Source organism: Neovison vison, chromosome 6, assembly GCF_020171115.1.
Source record: "Neovison vison isolate M4711 chromosome 6, ASM_NN_V1, whole genome shotgun sequence".
NCBI lineage: Eukaryota > Metazoa > Chordata > Mammalia > Carnivora > Mustelidae > Neogale > Neogale vison.
Genome location: NC_058096.1, coordinates 84148136 through 84173448, shown reverse-complemented (window position 1 = coordinate 84173448; position 25313 = coordinate 84148136). Strand labels below are relative to the sequence as shown.

The 25313-nt window shown below is 37.8% G+C and overlaps 1 protein-coding gene across 2 annotated transcripts; it reads right to left on the bottom strand.

Annotated features, from left to right (window-relative positions):
- On the bottom strand, window positions 1–23517 carry MFSD1 (major facilitator superfamily domain containing 1). 2 transcript variants are annotated; one of them, XM_044251690.1, is made up of 16 exons: window positions 23264–23517; window positions 22647–22699; window positions 21577–21689; window positions 19247–19289; window positions 18882–18949; window positions 17197–17305; window positions 12822–12924; window positions 10940–11038; window positions 10143–10254; window positions 8983–9039; window positions 8477–8633; window positions 7129–7226; window positions 6437–6549; window positions 4905–4952; window positions 3284–3341; window positions 1–1827 (listed from the first exon to the last, which is right to left on the bottom strand). In XM_044251690.1, the coding sequence occupies exons 1-16, from the start codon at window positions 23433–23435 to the stop codon at window positions 1824–1826; spliced, it is 1407 nt and encodes a 468-aa protein (XP_044107625.1). In that variant the 5' UTR covers window positions 23436–23517; the 3' UTR covers window positions 1–1823. The 2 variants fall into 2 exon arrangements, with proteins under 2 accessions (XP_044107625.1, XP_044107626.1); XM_044251691.1 differs by lacking the exon at window positions 1–1827 and having other exon boundaries at window positions 3280–3341.
- Between the last annotated feature and the right edge of the window lie 1796 nt (window positions 23518–25313).

Here is a 25313-nt window from a genome sequence, read left to right as displayed (position 1 = left end):
TTTCATTTTATTCTTTTTATTTATATATCATTCAAAAAAATATTTATTTTGTGCCTACTTTCGCTAGGAACTATCAACACAATCATAATGAACATATTAGACACGGTCCCTGCCCTCATGGAGCTTACAATCTAAAGGAAGAGAGAGACGCCCCCACCCACACTATCACAAATTCTTCATTATAAGCTGAGGTCAACAAAGAAGGAAAAATATGGGGCTTTTCAAAAATCACAAAAATTTTAGAAGAATTTGATATAGCCTGAAGGTCTGGAAGAGTTTCCCTGGGAAAAATACGTCTGAGCTGGGGCTAAGGTTTCTGTTGTAAATCAGGTAAAACCAGGTTGTAGAGAATCCTGGATGAAATATTCTAGGCAAAGGGAACAGCAAGGACAAAGCCCCTGAAAAGGCAAGGAAGAGGACCCATCTGAAAGAATGTAATGAAGCAGCTCATTATGGCTGAGGCACAGAGGCGATGGAAAGAGTAAGGCAGGGGCCAGACCACACAAGTCCTCCAGCAGCAGTAGCAACTGGCTTCTTCCACTCTCACCAGCTGGTAAAACCAACGTTCAATAATCTGGGCTACAACAGTCACATGACAGTCAAAGCCAAAAGAACAAACAACTGAATAGTGACACAATAAAACTGTAAATCAGAAAAATGGATGTAAATAAACTTGACCTGAACAAGGAATGTACTTTCAATCTGTTCCAGAACTTTCAAGCATACAATGTTATGTCCTATTTTGAACAATACAACTAGCTAAATATGACAGTTTAACAGTTGTCTAAAATACCTGGATACTCCTGGAGAGCAAAACACATGAAAAATTCTTTGACTTTAATATATAATATGCTAAAACTAAGTCAATTAAAAAGTTTTTAAGTTTGTCAAAAGAAATTTTACACTTGTATTTTATTTAACTTGGAAATCATACATGTTACTTAGGTTCTACTCTGGAGAAAAAAGTACTCCATTGATTTTCAAAGACAAATTTTCTTTACTCTGACGTTGATTATCTTACAGAAATAGTCTTCCAAATAAATAAGACTTAAAATCAGTATTTTAATATTTTTTAAAATAAAGTTTTAGAAGACAAGTACTCCTTTTTGCAGTGTTTTTATTCATGTAGATATGCAACTATCATAATTTAAGGGACACTTTTTAGTAATTAATTAGACTATAAGAAAAAACTGTACAGAAAGTTTGTACCATAAAATTACATCCCTAAGTGATCAGTGTCCTCAGTAATGGAGAGATAAAGAAGATCAAGAGGGTCACTGCTCAGCAACCTCTTATAACTAAAGATAGCAGAATACAATCTGCTATTTGTAAAAATGAAGGGACTGCATAAAAGATATCTTTCAAATATTTCCTACAGAAACATGGAATGCCTATTAAAATGACATTGTTTATTCTGTATAAAATATCCCTTCTACCCTCTCAAAAGCTTTTTTTTAAGATTAAAAAAAAAAAAAAGCCATATCCTTAAGAAACATCTTCTAAAAATTATCTCAATGCCAGATCCAAGTTTTCCATTATTTACTATCCTTACCAAAGTTCACCTGCATATTCCAGAGGAACTTTCTAAACTTTACTGTTAACTAGCCTAGTCTAAAGTGGAATTCATTAGCAATAAACAGTACATAAGACACAAGCTAAGATATCCTCACAAACATACTTTGAAATAGGTGCTTTTGAAATATAAATATAAATTTCCAGACCATTATTATTCCTGATTAAACTCTAGATTTAAAAAAAAAAAAAGAGTGAGGTTTTCAGACCAATGATGTGTGCAGCTCCTCATGACACAGTCATTCAGTTTCTCATCTGCAAAACACAATGCAGTAAATTATCAGAAGGGGGGAAACAGCATCCTCATCTGGTGTACAAAATAAAAACCATTAGCATTACAAAACACATACTGCCAAATGTTAAAGGTTGCACACTTTGCTGAATAAACTCTTTAAATCCTCTTGATTATAAAAGTAACATTAAGATCAACATAGAAAACCTGGAAAATACAGAAAAACAAAAGGAAAAAGTATGCCTGTAACCTTACCATTCAAATAGAATTGTTAGTATTTGGGTTTTTTTCTTTCAGTATTTCTCCTATTATATACAAGTACATAAATAAGAAATACATGTGCCTGCATACTTTTTCCTAATCAAAATTAGAATATTACATTTGCATTTTAATCTTTTGTCTACTTAACATGTAGCATGGTAAGCAACTCTGATTTGGTGCAGGGAGGGAATTACTTCTGACTTTTAAAATCCTCAAACATGGTTGTAACAATATATTATATGGATGCGTCATCATCTATTTAACCACTTCCCTACTTTGGGACATTCACATTGTTTCCAATTTTTTGACATAACAAACAAGACTGTCATAAAGATACTAAAAACCTGTAACATTTCTGATTATCTTCTCAAGAGGTATTTCTAGAATTACTATGTTAAAAGGAAATTTGAAATGGCCAAGAATCACCTCCCAAAAAATCCTTTGTTCTACAAGATTTTAACCTAAATAAAATTCACAAAACTTATAGTTACATAGTATATGTTTACAAATAAATGTTTTAAGTCATAAAAAACTGAATATCTGAAAAATCAGAAATTATAGTAACAGGAAATAGAATCACTATTACACTTTAGCACTCATTGAAAAAATAAGTTTAACTTAATGCCACACTAGATACTTAATTTGTTCCGAGTCAAAGAACAGATTATTAGTACTGGGAGAAGATGAAAAGTTATCTCAAATAGTTAAGCCCAGAACACAAGTTTAGGACAAAGACCTTTCCTCTAATAAATTACAAATACAGCAGGTCTCCCTTTCTCTCAGAAAGCAATTTAAAACCCAGTTACTTTTCCCCCTTCACTTTAACCTTTGATATCTACCCTATTTAAATTTTCTACAAACAAGAATTTTGTAGTAGTTCCCAGATAATCATCAGCTCTCGAATCTCAAGAAGACTAGTTTCTTAAAAGCCCAAACCTCGGAGTGCCTGGGTGGCTCAGTGGGTTAAAGCCTTTGCCTTTGGCTCAGGTCATGATCCCAGGGTTCTGGGACTGAGCCCCGCATCCAGCTCTCTGCTCTCTGCAAGCCTGCTTCCTCCTCTCTCTCTGCCTGCCTCTCTGCCTACTTGTGATCTCTGCCTGTCAAATAAATAAATAAAATCTTTAAAAAACAAAAAAAAGCCCAAACCTAATACTTGGAAATAAAATGCTAATGTTTCAGATTTGCAAAAGGAGAGAACTTTTCTCTTTCAGTACTTACTCAGCATGAGAAAGTTTTATTTCTTCCCTTTGTCTTGCAGAATAATTTAGGTTCCCCCCTAAAATACAAATAAGCATAGAACTTTTTCTACACAACTATTAAAAATAAAATTCACACACCACACATACACACACACACACATACAAACACACACATGCATTGGTATACCTTAAAGTAACAGAAAAGGCAATGGGAGATGACAAAGAAATGGTTTATCTCCTGGGGCCTTCCCAAGGGAAAAAATGTTTTTTAAGAATCTTTATATGAGGGCGCCTGGGTGGCTCAGTGAGTTAAGCCTTTGACTCAGGCCATGATCTCAGAGTCCTGGGATAGAGTCCCACATCAGGCTCTCTGCTCGGCGGAGAGCCTGCGTCCCCCTCTCTCTCTGCCTGCCCCTCTGCCTACTTAATGATTTCTCTGTGTGTCAAATAAATAAATAAAATCTTTTAAAAAATTTTTAAAAAAGAATCTTTATATGATACAAATACAAATAACCACTTCTTTTTTTTTTTAAGCTGATTTTTTTTCATTTTTTTTTCCAATTTATTTATTTTCAGAAAAACAGTATTCATTATTTTTTCACCACACCCAGTGCTCCATGCAAGCCGTGCCCTCTATAATACCCACCACCTGGTACCCCAACCTCCCACCCCCCCGCCACTTCAAACCCCTCAGATTGTTTTTCAGAGTCCATAGTCTCTCATGGTTCACCTCCCCTTCCAATTTACCCAAATTCCCTTCTCCTCTCTAAAATAACCACTTCTTAATTTGAGCATTTTTTTTAAAGTTTGGATCTACATACTTCTTTACATCTTGTTAACTCGGGCATTGTATTAATAATCAGTAAATAGTGGAAATTAAGAGAAATGAAAGGAAATGACCTAAAATCATTTAAACAGCAGGTATACACATTTTACTAAGTACCTAACAACCTTTAGGGGCAACCTTGTTAGAAAAATTAATAAGAGTTAACATCAAAATCTTGTACAGAAGAAAGAAAGAAGTACAAATGCATTTTAAAAATACTAGCAAAAGAAAAAAATCTGTAACACCTCATTCTGTATCAAACACTTTCAACCTTAAAATACAAACTATAACTATAAATTTGCTTATTTTTTTATTAACATAAAATATATTATTTGCTTCAGGGGTACAGGTCTGTGAATCATCAGTCTTAACGTAATTCACAGCACTCACCACAGCACATACCCTCCCCTGTGTCCATAGCCCAGCGACCCCATCCCTCCCAGCCCCTCTACCCACCCCCCCACTTCCACTTACTAATTTTTTTAAATATGAGACAGTAACACAGTAATGGCTTTAGGTTATTTTAAAACTGCCATACCTCCTTATGCTAACATAAAAAGAACATCTAAAATTTTCTATTACAAAACTTAAATTGAACTAGCCAGAAAGAATATGACAATGATTTAATAAGTCTGAAGTTCCAAAATGCATAGTTATATGTTACATAATGAAATGTGTTTCCATGAACATATGAACAGATTGTCATTATTACATGAACTAAAGCACTGGCCTCTGAAGAGGCACGCAGACAATCCAGGGACCCTACAAGATGATCCACTATGGTTTAAGAAGAAAATGTCTGAATTCTACTTACCTCGGGCACGATTCACCACATAGAGTAAGACCACAGATAAAAGTGACACTGCAAGTGAAAAAATCACAGCGTCCTTAAAAAACATGTACCTCTTCCCAACAATTCCTATGTAATCATAATTACAAAGTAACTCAGATAAATCTTCACTGATTGGCATTTAAAAATAAAAACACTATTCCCATTATATTCCAAAAAGTACTAAAAATTATTTACACACCATTTTTTCCCTGTGGGCTACATGAGCCCAGGGATAGCAGGACCAGAAAAAAAGCAGCTGAGAGAAGGGAGGGAGCTGATCCACCCAGAGATCACCCCTGCTGCTATTTACTCTCCAGTTTAAGTGTTAGTTTTCCTGGTACTTCCAAAAACTCCTGCCAGCCCCCTGACTGTTTATCTTTTTACAAAGAACCGAACAGAAACAATCCTTTGAGGATTTTAAGTCTGAAAACACCACATCCATTTTACAATTTAACCAAGTGTTAGAATGTGGTCATCTGACTCCCAGAAGCCCAGAAAGCCCAGAGCCAGTAGAAACCTCAGAAAGTCATGGCTTGTCTTTTTACCATAACAAGTAAGGCACACTAAATTTACTTTAGGTTAATATGGCAACAAAAACATTTTTAAATGGCATGGCATTTGGTTTAAGAACCAAATATATAGAGAGTTGTGGATTGAAATTAAACCACACATCGCAGCATCAAACAGACATAAACACTTCCACGACCTAAGTATTTTGAATTCTACATGACTCACTTTTTAAAAACAAATAACGTATTTTTAAAATTTGATGTGCTCACTTCTAAAATTACGGGATAATAAAATGCATTCAGGCACATCATAAACCACATTTCAAGTATAAACTGTCTTTTATCAATGTAAATGTAAATGATAAAATCATTGCTGGGGTTTGCCATTTTAAACACATGTTAAAGCATAAAAGACAACTTGATATGTTTATAAAAATTTATAAGATGAACACAACTATCTGTATGGTGAAGCCTACCACAGGAAAAATGTTAATTTATTTTTGTAGTTTTCAACAGTTTCCTTATACTTCCTATTTTTAACCAATAAATCATTACAGGTAAACGTTAAGTAACAGGGCCAAGAATAAAAGCAACTTAAAGTTGCCTTATGGATAAACCATGAGCACTCACACCTGAATCGTATCAATGTCCACACACTCACACCAGAGACAAACTCACCACTCTTTAAAATGGTTTCACTTTCAAGAGGATAATGTTTTCTAAAAACCATAAATATCTAAAATAGAATATGAAACAGACTCTACTACTACTTTTAAAAATAAGAATCTCCTTAAAAAAATGCCTGTGAATCTTCACAGAACCAGAAAGCCACCAGCTGGGAAACTCTGATGCACAGACTAAGAAACGGGCAATCTGGGAGATACATCTTAGTGATTTGGTTTAAAAGAGGGAAAAAGAGAATAATAACAACAAAAACCCAGAAGTATAAATGAAAACATTGTTATCCATTAAAAGAAACTAAATGTTGCCATATCACATACTTACAAGAAACACAGGCAATGAAGAAAACTTCTAAAAACAAATATCCCCGAGTATCCAATATCATGCCAGCAATGATGGAAATGATTGCCAGCCCAAGATTCTGAATGGACTGCATGCTACAATTCAAGAAATATAAAGACACATCTTCATACACACCGTAACAACTCACTTTTAATATTAGTATCTATAAATGACATACTATTAGTGTTAAGAGGTGTTTTTACCTAGGGACGACCTGATCAGGTATTTTCATCCCATGACTATTTCTGCTACTAGATGTTATGCTCAGAGGTAAGGGAGCCTGTCTTATTAAATGCAATATAAGCTCAACATTTTCCTGCTGACTGAAAGTTAAGAGCTAAGTGAATACCAACCATGGGTGCAGTTTCCCCCTTTTGCCCTTTGGGTCAGACACCAGAACTCAAACTTCTCACTAAGAAACCCTCAGATAAAAAGGCAGTCAATGGCAATGTCAGAAATAACTTCTGGGTTAGCTTAATACCAACTCTCTTGCTGGAAGACTGGGGCATTTCTGTTGCCACAATAATATCACAAGTAGGTTAACTGACTTTTCTGGTGGTTTCTAGGTTCAGAGCTGTCCCAGAAGCACGATGATGACTAGGTTCAGGAGACCTGGAGTTTCATATGATAATTAAATTGCTATAGCAGAGAGACATTATGGTGTAAACACTTACAAGCCATATGCAGTTCCCAGCTGGTGTTCAGGAACTACAAATGCCACCATCGGCCACAATGCACAAGCAAGCAACGAATAAGAGAGTCCCAGGAGACACTGCAGAAAGTGACACAGAAAAATGTAAAAGTCTTTTAACATTAACCAAAAGGTGATTTTTCCTTTGATGCAGATTAGCCAGAGTGACATAACAGCAAATATATGAACATTCATGCAAATTTTATTGCAATTTTGCTAAAATTCATTTGATAGAAAGAAGTCTAGACACTAACAGTATCCCTCTAGTGACAAAAGACACTATCTTCACCATTTTATACTATATGCACACATAACTTACTGGTCCCAGGGTACAATCAAGGACTCAGCAAGAAAATAAAGCTAATTTGCAAAAAGTTACTACCACTGTTTCAGGCAAGGTAATTTTCCAGTATTTATTAACCACAAATTAAGCAATCAAGGCAACATCACACCAACAGTCCATTATCTTACTTCAGATCATCAACACCTAACCGGAGGGCAAGGCAGAAAACTATCACCTAATGCTGACTTTTTCTTTAGTTAAAAAAGAAACCTTGTGATTTAAGTTTAAATAAGATCATCTACACCTATCATACTGGCAATGATTGAAATTGGGCCAATGCCCACCATAGCTAGAATACTAAAAACACACACACATTCGTATATTATTGGTAAAACTATAAATCGGTAAGAACTTCTTAGAGAAGAAGTTTCACAATGTCTATCAACATGTTAAATATGCAAAGCCTCTGCTACAGCATTTATACCTCCAGGAATCTGTTTTACAGAAATTTTACTAAGTGTACCACAAACATATATACCCAAAATATTCTTTTATTAATAGGTAAGAACTTGAGCCTGTGGTCTTTAAATTGATATTCTAAAGGACAGTAACAAAAACCTGATGATGAATTCATTATCACTTTTTAACCGCCTAAAGGTCAAAGACAAAAGAATGCAAAATCATGAACCCTGGGCTGACAGACTTTTTTTTTTTGCGCACCACCTATGATGGAAGAATTTTTTTAAAGAAATACAGGAAAATAAATGGAACTGGTAAGCAATTTGGCTTTTAAAAGACTACTTTATTTCAAGTTCTATTTCAGCATTGAGATTACTGTGTTAAATAAGCCAAATAAAATTTAAAATATCTTACTCATTAATAATTAACATTTATTTACTTTAAAAATAGTTATTTTGTAGAGACTGCAATCACAGCATTGTTCTTCCTACTGTCACAAGCTCTGCTTTCAGAGGAGCGGAGTGTGGCTCCTGACGTAAACTTGACAGAGTCCTCCCCGAAGCCCTGTGAGCATCCGCAGTGACATTACCATAGCAATCCAAGGGTTCCACAACGTGAAGGCCAGCATGATGTGGGCAGCGAGAGTTGTCACCACGGCACACAGAACCCAGATGATGTTCTTTCCTGTTTTATCCACCAGGAGCCCAAATATTGGGGACATGGGAGCTGATATGACATATACAATACTGCCCAGAGAATCAAAAGATATTTAATGAAATGTATCACAGCTACCAAAAAAAAAAAAAATCCAAAAATTTCCTAAAACCATTAGGCAAAGCAAATCCTAGCAAGTTTAATTAAGCTATTCTTCTAAAATTGTCATCAGTAAACAGAAATTTAAATATTAAAGAGTGGTCCAAGATTTCTTCGATTTTTCCATTAATGCATAGATGGTCTCTCAGAATCGAGTGGCCATATGCTCTTGGTTTCACATTACAGATGTTAAGTCACATGTCTTGCCTCCTAGAACATTTGCTTATAATTAAAGATGCACACTATGCACACAATAAGCACTCAAGAGAATTAATGAAATACCTGTTAATAGCACTTGCTGCCTGGGAAGAAAATCCAAATTTTTCTGTAAAGAAAACTCTAAAATACAGAGAGAGAGAAATAAGCACTTTAGAGAACTACTCTGTTTTTAATAATTAAAGGCAAAATAAAACTAAATAAAAGTAACTCTAAGTTTAGTCAACTTTTTCTTCTTAATACTGTTTTCCCACCTTATATAACATTCATCTTTAAGCAACTGGCACTAAAACTTTAGGGTTTACATAAATATTTCACTAGCTAAATAAAATACGCCTATGTGGATTTTTTTTTCATTTTATTATTCTTTCTTAAAACATTTTATTTATTTGAGAAAGAGAGATAGAGAGGGACACAGAGAGCACAAGTGGATGGGAAGTATGGAGGGAAAGGAGAAGCAGGCTCCCACTGAGCAGGGAGCCCAATGTAGGGCTCGATCCCAGGACCCTGGGATCATGACTTGCACTGAAGGCAGATGCTTAACCGACTGAGCCACCCAGGCACCCTGACTTTTTTCATTTTAAATAAGCACCAAACAGTATGCATAACTTTTCAGAGAACCAAATGAATTATTACAACATAAAATTAAGAGTGTTTCTTTTCCTTAAAGTGGGACTCGACAGGTTCTTTGCAAAACAGAGTTTCAAATTATTGAAAACAGTCTGAATTTAAAGGTTCCGATTATAAAGACATACCCCTATAAACAAACTCACACAATGCTCTGTTCGAATAGCTGCCAGCGGAAAGGAAGAGGTAAGTGGTAACACAAAAAAAAATTTGTTTTTGAACCCCGGCATAATTATAGTCCTAGCAAATGGAAATGTGCCCAGGCATAATGAGCCAAAGCACTGTTTCCATTCTCAAGAATAAGCTTCCAAACAAAAGAATAAAGAGGAAAAAAAAAAAAAATACTCATCTGTTACAAAGCATTAAAATAAATCTACATTAGGCATCAAAAACTATTAAGTATTTCATCAAAAAAATAATGAAAGTTATTATGCCAAATATTAAACCTTAAGATAAGAAAATCAGGATATAAAATAATTCCTATGTAAATATAAACTATAACCAAAAAATCAAGATTTATAACTAACAAAATTGTATTTATGTGATTAAATTCTCATTATAATTTAGCCAACAAAAATGCAATGCTACTTAATACTCACTTCCCAAGTCCGATAAAAGGGAACACTGCCACATAATAACAGACACAGATGATAAATATCAGCCAGAGAGGTAAGGAGAAGTCCTTCACATCAGTTAACTTAATAACTTCACCTTGAAAAGAAAAGGAAGAAACTATCAGCATAATTTTGCATAACTAGGTCAATATTGTTTTTATCGTGTGATTAACCTTTGCCATCCAGTTTATAAAATACTTTTCTCAGTAAATTATTGGAACATAGCTTATGGGAAAACTTAAAAAGACATTAGAAAAAACAAAATCTAATATTAGTGTCTACTCTCCTGCTGTCTTCCAGGAACACTCATCATTTTGCAAATACACAAAGTGCAATCAAGAATGCAAATTCTGGGATGCCTGGGTGGCTCAGTTGGTTAAGCAGCTGCCTTCGGCTCAGGTCATGATCCCAGCGTCCTGGGATCGAGTCCCACATCGGGCTCCTTCCTTGGCGGGGAGCCTGCTTCTCCCTCTGCCTCAGCCAGCCACTCTGTCTGCCTGTGCTCGCTCGCTCTCTCTCCCTCTCTCTCTCTCTGACAAATAAATAAATAAAATCTTTAAAAAAAAAAAAAAAGAATGCAAATTCTGCCAAAAGCACTTAAGGGGAAAAAAAAGTACCCCAAAATTTAGATAAGTAGGAAAGTAAAACATGCATTAAGAAAGTAAAACATGCATTAAGCCTCACTGGACTTATAACACTACATTAGGAACTTACCTCGTTATAAATTATCTTCAAAGGTCTGCAATTCCCCAAAGCCCCCCTTTTCCTGCATTTAGACCTACCTGTTTTTCCTTGTGCTTTATGAAGGATTCTCTCCGCTCTCTGATCCAAGTAAGCGAGAACCAAGGCACAGATTAGTGAAAGGATACATGTTATACCCCCTACAATAAAAAAAGAGAGAAAGAGAGAGAGATTTTTAAAAGAGAGCGACTGAAGGTTCCCAAGATGTAGTACCTTAGAATAACAACAGAATACTTAGCAAATGAAACGGATGGCATTTAGACACACTGAAGAAAATCCTACAATTACTAAATCAGGACAGAAGGAAAGAAACAGCATGTGATAAGTACTCAACAAACAAAAGTCACTCTTATTATATTATTTCCTAGTAGAAGTTTGTAGACTAGAGGGAAAAGACTAGAACATGCTAGGCTAGTCTTGCAATGCAGAATAAGACTTTAAGAAAGTGGATGACAGCTAGCAAATCTGTACTAATTTCTTAACTAAGTCTAAGCACTGATTATTGACAGATGCCAAAGGGAAAAAAACTATGAAAGCAAAGTCTGATTCTGTGATCATCGTATCTTCCTCTTGATTCCTTCCCAAAGTCTGTAACCCTTGCTCCTACCCTTGGGCAACCCATAGGGTCCCACCCTCCCACAGCACAGCTAGCCAGGCTCTCCTTCCTTTGTGTAATCAGCTCACTAATTACTCACTAATGCTGATCTGATATCATTAAAGCAAATCAGGATAAAGAGTAAATAAAGTTTATACTTCTCAAGATCTTTAAAAGAATTTCATAATGCGGTCTAGCTGAAAGTTGCTAAAATAAAAGTCAGGAGATACGGGTTCTACTTCTGCCACAAACTGAATGATAGTGAACACAGAACTTAATCTCTCAGGGCTTCAACTTCTCCATTTGTAAAATCAGAGGCTCTGACTTGATGGCACAGATCTTTTCTGGTGCTAAAATTCTTTAAAATTCTCAAATTTTCCAGTGTGGAGAAGACTGGAAGGAATACTAAAGAGCATCTGAGAGTTAAGAACAAGAGGTTTTAAATAAAGCAAGGGATCTGAGAGGGCAGGAAGGAAAGGAGAAGCCTCTAGATTCAGGTTGCCTGTTCAAGATTTCCTCTCCACTGCATGCTTTCTACCAAGCTATACCAAGGTATTATAAGGAATAAAAGATGGCACAGAATGTTCACCTCACCATCCACGGGTCTTTGTAGGGCTCTGCAACTGACCCTCTTACCCATTATGGGGCACAGTTACAAAAATCCACTGCTCATAGAAAAGCACAGGGAATTCCAGAAGGCCTCGTATGTTTCTTAGTGATCCACCCAGCAACCATCACAACCAAGTCTTATCTAACAGAACTTAGGGCCAGAAGGGACCTATACACTTTTAGTCAAACACCTGAAATTTTACGAAAAAGAAAACTGAGACACAGAGGTTAACTTCCTTGTCCAAGATGACAGAACTAGTTACAGCTAGGACTAGAACCCAGACTCCTGACTCTCAATTTAGTGGATTTCCCACAACAGTATATCCCTTCTAACTTCTCTAAAATCTTAGCTCCATAGTACTGTAACTGAACCTTGATCAAAAGGAAATAATTATCTCTCTGCTACAGACTAGTAACACCTTACATGTATAAAGTCAGTTTTCAGAGTTTTCAAATACACTCTCTTATTTGCTCACCATGACAACGCTGGAGTAGACAAGATGGGATAAAATCCTCCATTTTAAGAAAATGGAAATAGTAACACAAACTGCGTGAATGATTCACTATTTCTAGTTAGGTCCAAGAACTCGTGAACTATTCAGGCAAAACTATAACCAAAGTGGTCTAATCCCAATTCCAGTGTTCTTCCTGCTCTGCCACATAGTTCCTATGACATATTTTCAGAAAAGATAAAACAAGGGACAACAGGATCCACTAACCAATCATAAGTGTGACCCCAAGGGTTGTGTGACCAGCAGAACCCAATGAAGCTTCAACCTTAGAATACAGCCATCCCATGAGATTCATGTTTACTGTACTTCCCTGAAAGAGAAAGAAAAAACATTTCATTTACATATACTCTGCCTTGTTCAATAAAGGATATGAGGTGGCTAAGAGAAACAGGTCAAACAGGATCCAGATTAAACAAGAGATACATTTTTTAAAAAAACATGACTAGGAAAAAACTAACAAACTAAGATAAACCCACAGATAAGATTACTACACACAAAAAAATGCTAAAATGTAGAAAATGCTAGTACCGAAAACAGCACAGTACATTTAGAATTTTCTAGCAGCAAAAGCAAAAATGAAACAATAAGTGACAAAATTCACAGGGTACCTAAGAATAAAATAAACTTCCACTCAGAAAAAGCACAGCCTTTGCTTATAGTTTCATCTCAAAAAAAATTGATCCTATCCATAAAAAGACAATAAAAGTTATAGAAGATAATATCCTCATTTGCTCGTTCATTCAGCAATTATTGAGCCCTGATTGAACCCATCACTGTTCCAGGTACTGGGAATATAACAAAGGACAAAACAGAAAAACCTCCAGCTTTCATAAAGCTTACATTTCAGTGGAGTAAAAGAGGTAAAACATGTAGCATATTAAATTGTGGTAAGTATTTTTAAAAATAAGGGGGGGAGCAGGGAAGGAGAACATAAAGGGAGATTGTGCCTTTGAGTAAAAACTTGAAGGAAACTAGCCACATGTGATCTGGGGGAAGGACAGAGCATTTAGGCTGAACGAACAGCCAGTGCACAGATCCTGAGAGCGCATATGGCAGCATGCTCAAGGAACAGCACGGAGGGCAGAGACTGGAACAGTGTAAATGAAGAAGACAGAACATGAGATGATATCCCTGAAGAGGAAATGGTGGGAAGACTGGCTATAGGTAATAATATGGGCTCCTGGCTTTTATTCTATGTAAGATAGGCAGTCACTAGGGTTTTGAGTAGAGAAGTGGCAGGAATTCAATGCATTTTAATAGATTTGCTCTGGCTGCTATAGTCAAAAGAGACTACAAGTGGGAATGAAGGCAGAAGTGAGGACATAAATTAAGGGGCTACTGTAATAATCCAGAACGATGATGGGTCTTGGTCTAGAGTAGCTAGCAATGGGCATGGTGAGAAGTGGTCACAATATGGATATATTTTGATGGTAAAGCTAATAGGACCTGCTAATGGAAAATACATGTTGAGAGGGGCAGTAAACCTAAGGTTTTGCCCAAGCAACTGGAAATCAAGAGTTGCCCATAACTGATGATAAGAAAACTGCAGCATAAGCTGGTTTGGTGGGGTAATAGGTAGAAAATCAAGAACTGACTTTTGGCCATGTCAGCTGTGATGTGCCTACTAGACATCTAAATGGAAATGTCAAGTAGAAAGCTGCATTATAGGGGGAGGAATTCAGGGAAAAGGCCTGGACAAGTGATATAAATACAGGAGCAAAGACATGTTATTTAAAACTGCAAAACTAGGTAAGATCACAAAAGATGGGAAGTGTGAAAAGAAAAGAGAAGATATCCAGTAACCATGCCCTAGGGCACCCCCACATTTACAAGTTCAGAAGACTGAGATAGATCTAGCGAAACAGGCCAAGTAGTAAAGAAAAAGACAAGAGGGAAACTATGAGACTGTAGTGTCCTGGAACCGAAGAGAAGAAATCAAGGTAGGGGGAATGTCAACTGCGCTAAATGCTATTATCGATAGGTCAGACACTAAAGACTGAGAAATGAACATGTCCTCAGCAATATTCTCACAGCAAACACAGTAGCAAATTTCACACAGCTGTTACTTAAAAAATGCTAGCCTATGGCATTACTCAAATGAGCAATAAGGTATAAATGGAGACTTACTGGAAACTTTCCTCAATATCACTGAAAATAAAAGCTTCTCAAAGACAAGGATGTTGCCTTAAAAATCCTTTAATCCTAAAACCCCTAACACGACATGGCTTAGCAAGTCCTCAATAAATATAGTTTGAAATAATGAGCTTAAAAGAAACAAATTACAAATGAAAATCAAAGGGGTGCTGGACTCCAACCCCCAGTAAGATATAAAAAAATGAAAAATGCACTGCCTAAAGGTAGAATGGTAACATAACAGATCAAGTGTCCAAAACCAGACAAACTCACAGCTCAGCCTATAGGAAAATGAAGAGGTAAAGCCAGAATCTCTATGATCATTCTGAATATGCACAGGGAAAAGGGAAGCACAAAAGCATTGAAATTCCATCTACCCCAGCAGCTCTGTAATGAAATCCTTCGGTCCCATGCTTCTCAAAAAAACCCTAAGCACAGAAATCAGATCAAAGCTGAACTGCCCTGGCTAAAGAGGTGGCTGCTTGAGGTCTGGCTTACTCTACCTCGTCCTCAGGTCCTTCCATCACCCCAGTAACCTCCACCCTGCATCCTCAAAGCCCCTGAGATTCCTTTCTAAAAACTTAGGGCTCCTCAGAATGCAGCTCAATGGATGAGAGCTAATTTGTGACCACACAGAAAAGAATCTGAAGACCACCAGTAGCCACAATGATGTCACCAAGATTGTATCTTACTTCTTTCTTCGATAAGTTATTAGACAATGAAATTCACAAGCTGTCACAGACATATCTTGACCTCCACAAGATACATAATGAAGTACTTGTGGATAAAATTTAGACAATATGAGAAACCACACTAGCTATGAATTAGAAATTAAAGTCATATTTAGGTGTTTCCACTCAAAAATGATTTTTCTAAGTAATAATAGTCTCTACTATCAAAGCTATAATAAAAAGGATCCTTTCATATCCCATAGATGGGGGATGTAAACATCACTGACAGGATAATATGAAACTACTAACCTAAGAAACCCTAACAAAATCTCTTGACTCAATCCCATTCCTAGCGACCTAGCTTCAAGAAACAATCAGAGACGCAGAAAAGTTTTATAGTGTCACACAACAGCACTATCTACAATGGTTGAAAAATTAGAAAGAACCTACATGTATAAAAATCACAACATGTTATGAAAATTACATGTATAATTAAATAGTACATTAAAAACTTTTTGTACTGGATTTCTTCCCTAAGACTATGGTGCATCCATTTTCATGCCATTTGCTAGACTTTGGAACCTTCATTTTTCAATGGCAAGGGTTGTTTTTTTTTTTTAAAGATTTTATTTATTTATTTGACAGAGAGAGAGAGAGAGAGATCACAAGCAGGTGGGGAGAGAGAGGGGAAGGCTCCTCGTCAAGCAGAGAGCCCAATGCGGGGTTTGATCCCAGGACCCTGACATCATGACCTGACCCAAAGGCAGGGGCTTAACCCATGAGCCACCCAGCAGGCAATATTTTTTTAAAAAAACCTCTACTCATAGAAGTTTATAAGGAAAAAAACCTAACATGGTCTGGGATGGCCAAACACTTCATAGGTTAGTTACATTAATAAAAGTACAATGTTGTTTCCCTGGGTACCCACTATCAGACCAAACCTGAAACACCATGAATATCTCCAGGTTCCACATGCCGGGGAAAGTACTGAGTGGCTACAGTAAGCCCAGGCAGAGGGGAGTACCAGCACCACGGAGCTGAAACCCATGTTATGTGGCTTAGACAACCACAGGAAATGAGCATGTCTGACAGAGAACTTAAAAGTTGCCTTTATTAGCAAAGTGCTAGTGCATGAAAGAGGAAATAAATATTAACTGGAGGGCAAAAGTGGGAGCAATGAGAAAACTTGCAGAGGCAGATTTTATCTCTGTGTGAGGCCAAACTTTACAAAGTTGACTGAAGTACAGGAGCTGCTCTATCACACAGTGAGCTTCCAATCACTAGAGATGTGCAGGTTTCGTCCGGAAGCCTTGCATACCAGGGAGTCCAAAAATGGGCAAAGAAATTAGATGACAAAACCTGTAGGATCCCTCCCAGTGCTTACATTCTTTTTATTTTTTTTTTCTTTTTATTTTTTTTTTAAATTATTATTTATTTATTTATTTTCAGAAAAACAGTATTCATTATTTTTTCACCACACCCAGTGCTCCATGCAAGCCGTGCCCTCTATAATACCCACCACCTGGTACCCCAACCTCCCACCCCCCCGCCTTTTAACTAATGAATGCTCTAATAGTATTTTTAGACTGTTTCCTAAGTGCAATAAGGTTAGAAATGCCTTAAACTAAAGGTAAACGCTATACTATAGTCTACAGAGATAAAAAATCAAGACCTAATATGGCAAACGAAAACCTATTTCATCCCATTATTTGTAAGAGATGATTACAAGATTAAATCTCTTACTTCCTGTTTGGCTTCATTAGGTTTGTCATACTTACAATTCTAGCCATACTAAGCTGGAGTCCAAACACCAAGTTTAATTCTTTGCCTTTAAACCAACTCACAGCATATGTATTCTGGGCAACTGCTAAGGACTCCCCACCGATCCTAAAAATGAGAAAAGGAAGAAAAATTACTGCTTTTACAGAAACACCACAGTTAGCAATGCAAATTTAAAATTTAGACACCCCTCCTATCAAAAGGTTGGCTCTATTCCCCACCCCTGGATCTAAGTGGGCTTGAGACTGTTTCAATTAATGTAGTATGGTGGAAGTGGTGCTGTGTAATCAAAGCAGACATCTGCCTTTTCATTCAAACATTCACACTTGAAGCCTTTAGCCATCTTGTAAGAAGTCCAACTACCCTCAGTACACCATGCTATGAGAAAGCCAAGCCATAGAGAGAGGCTGCATTTAGGAAATGCATCCAGTAGAGCTAGTCTTCAAGCTGTCCCAATCCCAGAATGAGACCCATGAGTCAACAAGCTTTCAGATTATTCCAGCACTCAACCTTCCATGAATATTTTGAGCCAAGGCTCTAGACATCTGGTGCACAGACAGGCTGTCCATGCTGTACCCTGTTCAAATTCCTGACCCACAAAATCCACAAACACATTGTAACAGCTCTATAACACTAAGTTTTGGGGAGTGTGGTATGTTGCAATAATAAGCATGACCTGTAATAACAGGAGTCTAGGTTATACCACCACCTATGCTATATAAAATGTTCATGGGGGAAGAGTGGATCATACTTTGTGGAAAGACAAAAAGGCACATTTTTCAGGTCAATACCTTCCATATTTCAAATTTTCCTATTTCCTGGGTTTTAACTTCTCGTTTTATAACTTTTGTTTTGTAAGACCACTCCCCCTCTAGGCCTTTAGTTAGGAGATTCTCCTCCATATCCTAACACTGAGTCCTTCTCACTCTGTCCTAATCCAAAAATACTCCCATTCTCTTTTCCTAATCCAAACCCCTGACTGATGTCAAGACATACTTCATCCATGAGGCCATTTCTGACTACATCTCTGTCTCTGGGTTCCTTTCATATTTTTATATACAGTTTTTTTTCTTCTCTTTCACTTAGAGCACTTTGGGGGTTATATCATGTATGTCTACATGTCCCCAGTACTTACAAGAAAGCTTAAATGAGTGATGTCATCTGCATCTCTCAGGGCAGGAAGCCCAAGGCTAGACTCAGAATGAACTTACTGAACAGACATTGAAATTCATAAAGAATAATCGTTCTATTGGTTATTTTGCTCATTCAAGCCTCTTTAACAGGGTTCAAAAGGACCTGCACGTTATCCACCAAGAAACAGCAAAATGTCCATAAGTCACCAACCTAGAAATGGTTGGTCTATACTTTTCTAAATGAGGTTTAAATCACTCTTCAGTACAACAAAAGACAAAACACCCAGGAAAAATATCATTTCTGGAGAACAATTTAATATTCAAACCCCAAACAGAGTTAACTATGACCACTCAAAATTGTTGCTCACTTTAAAGGAAAAGTAAGACAATAAACATTCTTGTGTATATATATATATATATAGCTAGATTTCAAGGATTTGAGGTAATTCTCCACAACAGACAGTAATATATTTTTGTGAATCTTTATTAAATTGATAGGTAAACAGTGAAACAGTAATATATTAGGATGAATGAAATTATTCATAACTTACCCAAACACAAACCTTCCAAATTCCATCAGCCAAAAAGCATTAAATATTCCACCCAGAGCAAAAATCACCTACAATGTAGAATATAAATGTAGAACCAAACTTAAAAGTATTCAAGAGAAATAAGCAACTTATAATGAATCACCACTTCTATAATAGTTTTAACATTCCCTCTTAGTAAATCTGTGAAATTTAAATACTAATGTTCAACTACCTCAAGGCTTAAAATGGACTATACATTATGCTACACAGGCATTTGTGGACTCTGCTTAATTCAGGCATTCAATAAATACATTTTTGCTGGTGGAATTAGACAAGAATTCAAAAGTCACTGTTACATAATCAATGAAGGTTTTGTACCCTCTCACCTGTCCAATGCAAACAAAGCAGCTAAAAATAATGGTGCCCCATCTGTTAGAGAGAGAGAGAGAAAGAGTATGAATTAAGAGTATGTCACCAAAACCCTTCAGTAATAATTCTTCAGTCTTCTTTGACCCCTATATTCCCTCCAAGGAAAGAAAAATGAAATACAGGTCTGCCTCTAAAGTCAGCAGCTTTCCCAGGCTAAATGTTAATCTAGAGAAATCTTGACTTCTAAGGGGATTCAAGACTTCAGTAATGGCATGTTTAACTTAAACGATTATCATCTCTTAAACAAACAAAACTTGTTAAATAATCTTCAAGAAGTTCCTAGGGTTCCCACTTAAAAATCAACATTCTTGGGGCACCTGGGTGGCTCAGTAAAGTGTCCAACTCTTAGTTTCAGCTCATCATGATCTCAGTGTGGCATCAGGCATCAGGCTGGCATCAGTCAGGCATCAGGCTCCACCCTCAGTGAAGAGTCTGCTTAACATTTTCTCTCTCTCCCTTTGCCCCTCCCTTGCATGGGCATTCTTTATAAAATTACTATTAAGAGTTTAGAATTTATTCCAAGATTAAGTAATTTTAACTGGTCATAATTCCTGGTAACTAAAAACTCTTTATTGATTTTTGGTTTTGGGTTTTTTGAGTATAGTTGATATGGTATTTTAAAGATTTTTTATTTGTTTATTTGAGAGAGAGAGAGTGAGAGAGAATATGAGCGAGGAGAAGGTCAGAGAGAGAAGCAGACTCCCCGTGGAGCTGGGAGTCCGATGCGGGACTCGATCCCGGGACTCCAGGACCATGACCTGAGCCGAAGGCAGTCGTCCAACCAACTGAGCCACCCAGGCGTCCCTTGATATGGTATTTTAATACTTTCAAGTATACAACACAGTTATTTGACAAGTTTATACATTATAATGTGCTCACCAGAAGTATAGTATCTGTCATCACACAACACTATTACAATAATATTACCTATATTCCTTATGCTGTGCCTTTTATTCATGCAATTTATTCAGTCCATAACTAGAAACCTGTATCTCCCACTCCCTTTAACCCATTTTGGCCAACCCTCCAAGCCCTCCCTTCTGGCAACCATCAGTTTGTTTTCTGTACAGGTATGATTCTGGTTTTTGTTTATTCATTTGCTGGTTTTTGTTTTTTTTTTTAGATTCCACATATCAGTGAGGTCATATGCTATTTGTCTTTCTCTGTCTGACTTATTCCACTTATCACAGTAACTAAAAGGATAAATACAAGTTAATACAATTACGAATCTGCCTACTCACACATTCTATACTTCAAATGTCTGTTTCCCCAGAGTAATAAAACGCCAGTATTTTAAGAGTCCTTAAAGATTCTATGAGTAAACCTTAGGAAACTCAAATCCCTCTCCATATCCTTGTGAAATGGCCATTCCCACATTCTACTGAATGTTCTCTAGCACTAGAAAACTTGCTGTAGTCCCAAGGCAATTCATGGCCCCTCATCAAACTGATCAAGGAAATTCTTCATCATACTAAGCAGAATCTGTTCCCCTGAAGTTTCCATCCCTAATTCCATCCCTTCAGACTAAGCAAAATAAATTTAATTCCTCTTTAATACTTAACCCTTCAAATTTAAGTCCCCAAGTCTATACACTTTCAGTTTCTTCAATCCTTTTCCATCGGACATGGCTGGAAGATCCTTCATCATTTTTCCCTCTGCCTTCTGAAAATATTCTGCATCCCTCAAGGAAGTTTCCATTAATAATATATACACAACCATAAGGATGAAAAGTGACAAAGCTTAAAATGCTATACCTTCCTCAGCATCTAACAGAAGTGGCCACGAAAAGTTCAACGCCCAAGGGTAGAAAGAGAAAATCTCACAGGGACTGTGAGAGGCAAATACTATATATGTTACAAATACTATACATCTTCCTCAGTCCTCATAACTACCTTGTAAGGCAGGAATTATCACCATACTTTACCAATAAAGAAACTAAAACTCAGGAAGCTAGCAACAGCTCAGGATAGGAAGCTGAGCAAGTGGCAGCAATGGGATTCAGACCCTGGTTTGCCTGATCCTATATAAGAATATAATTTGTACTTTTAGATAACTGAGTTACCATATTTCATGAGTAGCACTTACTAGTTCCAACCTTAACTGAAATACCAACCAAGTTTCAAAAGCCAATTCCAGGAATATATAAAAACCATTTAAAAAAAAAAACTAATGTAGATTATCATAGTCAATACAGAATTTTAGTCAGTTCTTTATAGAAATACCTTAATCTAGTTCTATGATTTTCTAGTAATATTTTACACATAGGTGAGATGTTTTTCAAGCTTACCGTATTCCAAATACTCGGTCAATCAAAAAGCCACCAAAAAAACACAAAACTACATTTGGCCAAGAATACCAGGCATACAGCAGCATGAATTTCGTTGTATTCACCTGCATATCCTATATGGGAAGAAAATGAAACTATTTTTTTCCCAAACAGTTAAGTTTATCAACAAATCAAAACATTCTTTTTGTGTAGGACAAGCATTTTCATAATCATTTGTAGTTACTAACTGCTTTATGAATCCCATGACAGCTGTGGCCCCTCCCCCAGAAAACTGGTCACACCTAGGATCCCTGGAAACTTGATGGATCCACATGCCTTTCAGAGGCTTCAGGGAGTCCAGGATCAATTAGATCCCGCATTACTAGGACCATCTCCATCTGCATCTGCCTGTATCTTCTACATTCTTACCCCCATTATACTATACACACTGGTGCTCTCCTACCCCAACATGGAAAAAGATAATCTTAGTCCATCTCTACCCACCCACCACTAAATCCTACCTTCTTTCCCTTTCATTCTAGAATGTGAAGGGTCAATCTATTTCTTCCTGTCCAAAGGTAAAAACCTTAAAAAGGAAAAAAACTATCTAAACACACAAGAAACTATAAATATTAAATGTATTTTTACAAAACCAAACTAAATACTGACATGGAGAATCCTCTGCAGTCGGCATCCACATTTTAAAAATGAAGGAATAAAATAAATAAATAAATAAAAATGAAGGAATAAAAAAGACTTATTTAAGAAACAAAAAGCTATTCTACCGAATCATTTGTCATTCAGATGATTATGCAATTAGAAAGTGAACTGCAAACAAAAATCTGCTAATAATTTTTGGCAATTTTGTGGAAATAGGACCTAATTATTTAAAGTGTAAAACAGTATCTAGTCAGAAGTGCTATAAAGTCTTTGTGGCCACTCATTCCAACTCAGGAACATTCCTTACTACATATGGATTTTACTACAGATGTTAAAATGATTCACTGAACAATGTTTCAGACTAGGCAATCTGAGACTTGGTGATGCTTCAACAGCTCACTCCAGAGAAGCAAAGTGAAAAACCAACTTACCCGTTTAACCTGAGTCTGAAGGGCAGCAGGATTATCATAGCAAAAATAGCTGCCTAGAATAAGGAAGAGCAAACATTTTGTAAGTGCTAATACTACCCATATAGAAGTTTCAGGTTGCAAATATTATTCAATGTTTACATTTACTTTCAATGTTTATATGAACGGCTCCAGGACTGACACCCCGGACCATTTCCCTTCCACTAATATTTTCTGCTCCCTATTAGTCATTTAAAAAGGGAATATTACTTAGGGGTGGGTAGTTCAAGCTCTCTGAATTCCTTAACAGTGTATCGAAAGCTTTGACAAAATAGGGATTCCCTCACATCTATGGCCCCAGGGGGCGAGCTGCCAAGCCTCGGGGACTTCTTGAAGGGCAAAAGAGTGGGACAAAACTCGCCCAGCTCAGTCCCCTAACCTCTACCTCCTAGATGCCCAAGGGCTAGCAACGTCCGCAAACTTGAATGGAGTCGCGAAGGGGTGGGGGAGGAAGTTCAGAAGTTTAGGAAGCTGCACTGAGGCCGCGTGTCAGCTCTGAGCTCAGTGCGGATTTCGGGGATACCACACAACATCAGAACTTTGGGATCATCAGCCCCTCCCCACCCGGCCAGATGCCTCACCGAAGCCTAGGAAGCACATCAGCAACAGCACCAAAAGCCGGTGCGCCAGGCGACGAGGGTCGCAAAGGGCCGGCAGCGCTCCAGGGATAGGAGAGATGGCAGGAGCACCTCTGCCAGCCTCACTGGGGCCACCTTCCAACAGCGCTCGCGCTTCCTCATCGTCCTCTTCCATAGGGCCGGGGTCAGACCAGGACGCGAGATTAACTCGGAGAGAAAAGCAGGCGCCTAGGACCCGGTGAAGTCTGTGGTCACGTGGCCAGTGTAGGTCACGTGACGCGGGGCGGATCACGCAGAGCCGAGATCACGTGAATGGCCGTGATCACGTGGCGAGCAGCACCGGCCCGGGAGGTAAGGAGGGGGCGGTGGTTCGCCATTCGTTCTCTCTGAGATTTTGTTAAGGTTCCCACCTTCGGCCTTCCACCGTGGGGAGCACTGTCTTTTTGTTTCCTGCCTTGCCCTCATTGCAGACTCTGCGCAGCTCCACCGGGAGAAATGCGGGCCTTGCGTCCGCTTCGACGCCAGAGTCCTGTGTGATCCGCTGCGGGCTGGAGACGAACCGAAAAGACGCGCCGCCCTTCTCACAGCCTTGCTCTCCTCGGCCTCTTTGCTCTCCATGTTAACACATTTGATTGAATACCTATTGATATGTCAAGTGGCATGCCAGGTACTGGGATACAAATGAAATGAGACGAGCTCTCAGACCTCTAAGAGTTTAGGGTTTAGTTGGAGACAGTGACAGAAACTTATACTTTAAAGAACTAGGATGAATGGATGAATGTGATGAGAACAGTGACTTAAATCAGCACTAAATTTTATTGACATGCCAGGGCAGGGCATTTGGGAAAGGGAGAACGGGTGCACAGTTTAATTAGCTTTAGAGAAAGTAGCATAGAGGGGATGGGAAATGCTGAATGAAGCTACTTGAGGTTGGTATCTAAACAAGATTTAGTGAAAATGAGCCGGCCGTGCTGCCTGTTTCAGGGGATGAGTTATGGGGAGAAGGGGAGAGGTGGGTAGGAGGGATCATGAAGATGCAAGCATGAAACAGAACTCTGTGTGTGTGTCAGTGTGTCTGTGTGTGTGTTGATTTGGGATCGTGAGAGAAGGAACTCAAGAGTAGAAACACTAAAGGTGTTCCATGCAAGGATTTCTAGGAGAATAGCAAAAATACAAGATTTGTGTTTTAAAAATTCAGTCAGGCAGCATCATTCGATCTCCAGTCTTTCTGCGTGTTTCCAGACTTTACAAAAAGAATTTTGAGGGTGAATCCTAGAGGTCTAATTACAGTGATGATTGCTAGGTGTAAGAATATCAGAGGTGGCAAGGGCCTACAGTGGGGAAATAGGGACGGAGCAATAGAGATAATAAGTATTTAGGAGGTGAAATGGGGATGACTTTGTGAATAATAGCATAGAAGGTTTGAAAGAAAAGGATTCGAGAATGTCTCCCAAATATCTAGTACAGACCTCAGAGTCAGAATATAGGAAGAGAGGAGGGTGGGGGAGAGTGTCAAAGAAAAATTAGCTTGAAACTTTTGCCTTTGAGATGCCTACACTTGAAGTATCCATTTTCCACCTTCCATTCTCTCTTCAGTTCCAAAAGAGTAGCCCCCCCGTCTAATGAGATTGTTTTGCCAAGATGACTAACAACTCCATCTTTCCAATTACAGTGATGGCTTCTCTGTCTTCATCTCACTGGACTTCTCAGCATCAGTTGATGCCGTTGACAGTCTCTTCCTCTATGACTCCCATGACACTACCTTTGCCTTGCTTTCCTTCTAGTCTACTAGGCTGTCCCTCACTGTCTAATTTGTCAGCTCCTCTTCTTTCACTTGAATTCTAAACATTTCAGTGCTCCAAGACCCAGTTCTGGGCTCTCTTTCACCATCCAGTCCCATAACTTGAAAGATCATCACTATCTCTGGGCTGTTCTTTAGGTAGCTGTCACTGTGCACGGCTCTTGAGCACTTGAAGTGTGGCTACTAATGGAGATATACTGTATGTGTAAAATACACGCCAGATTTCAAAAACTGGTGTGAAAAATACATTAA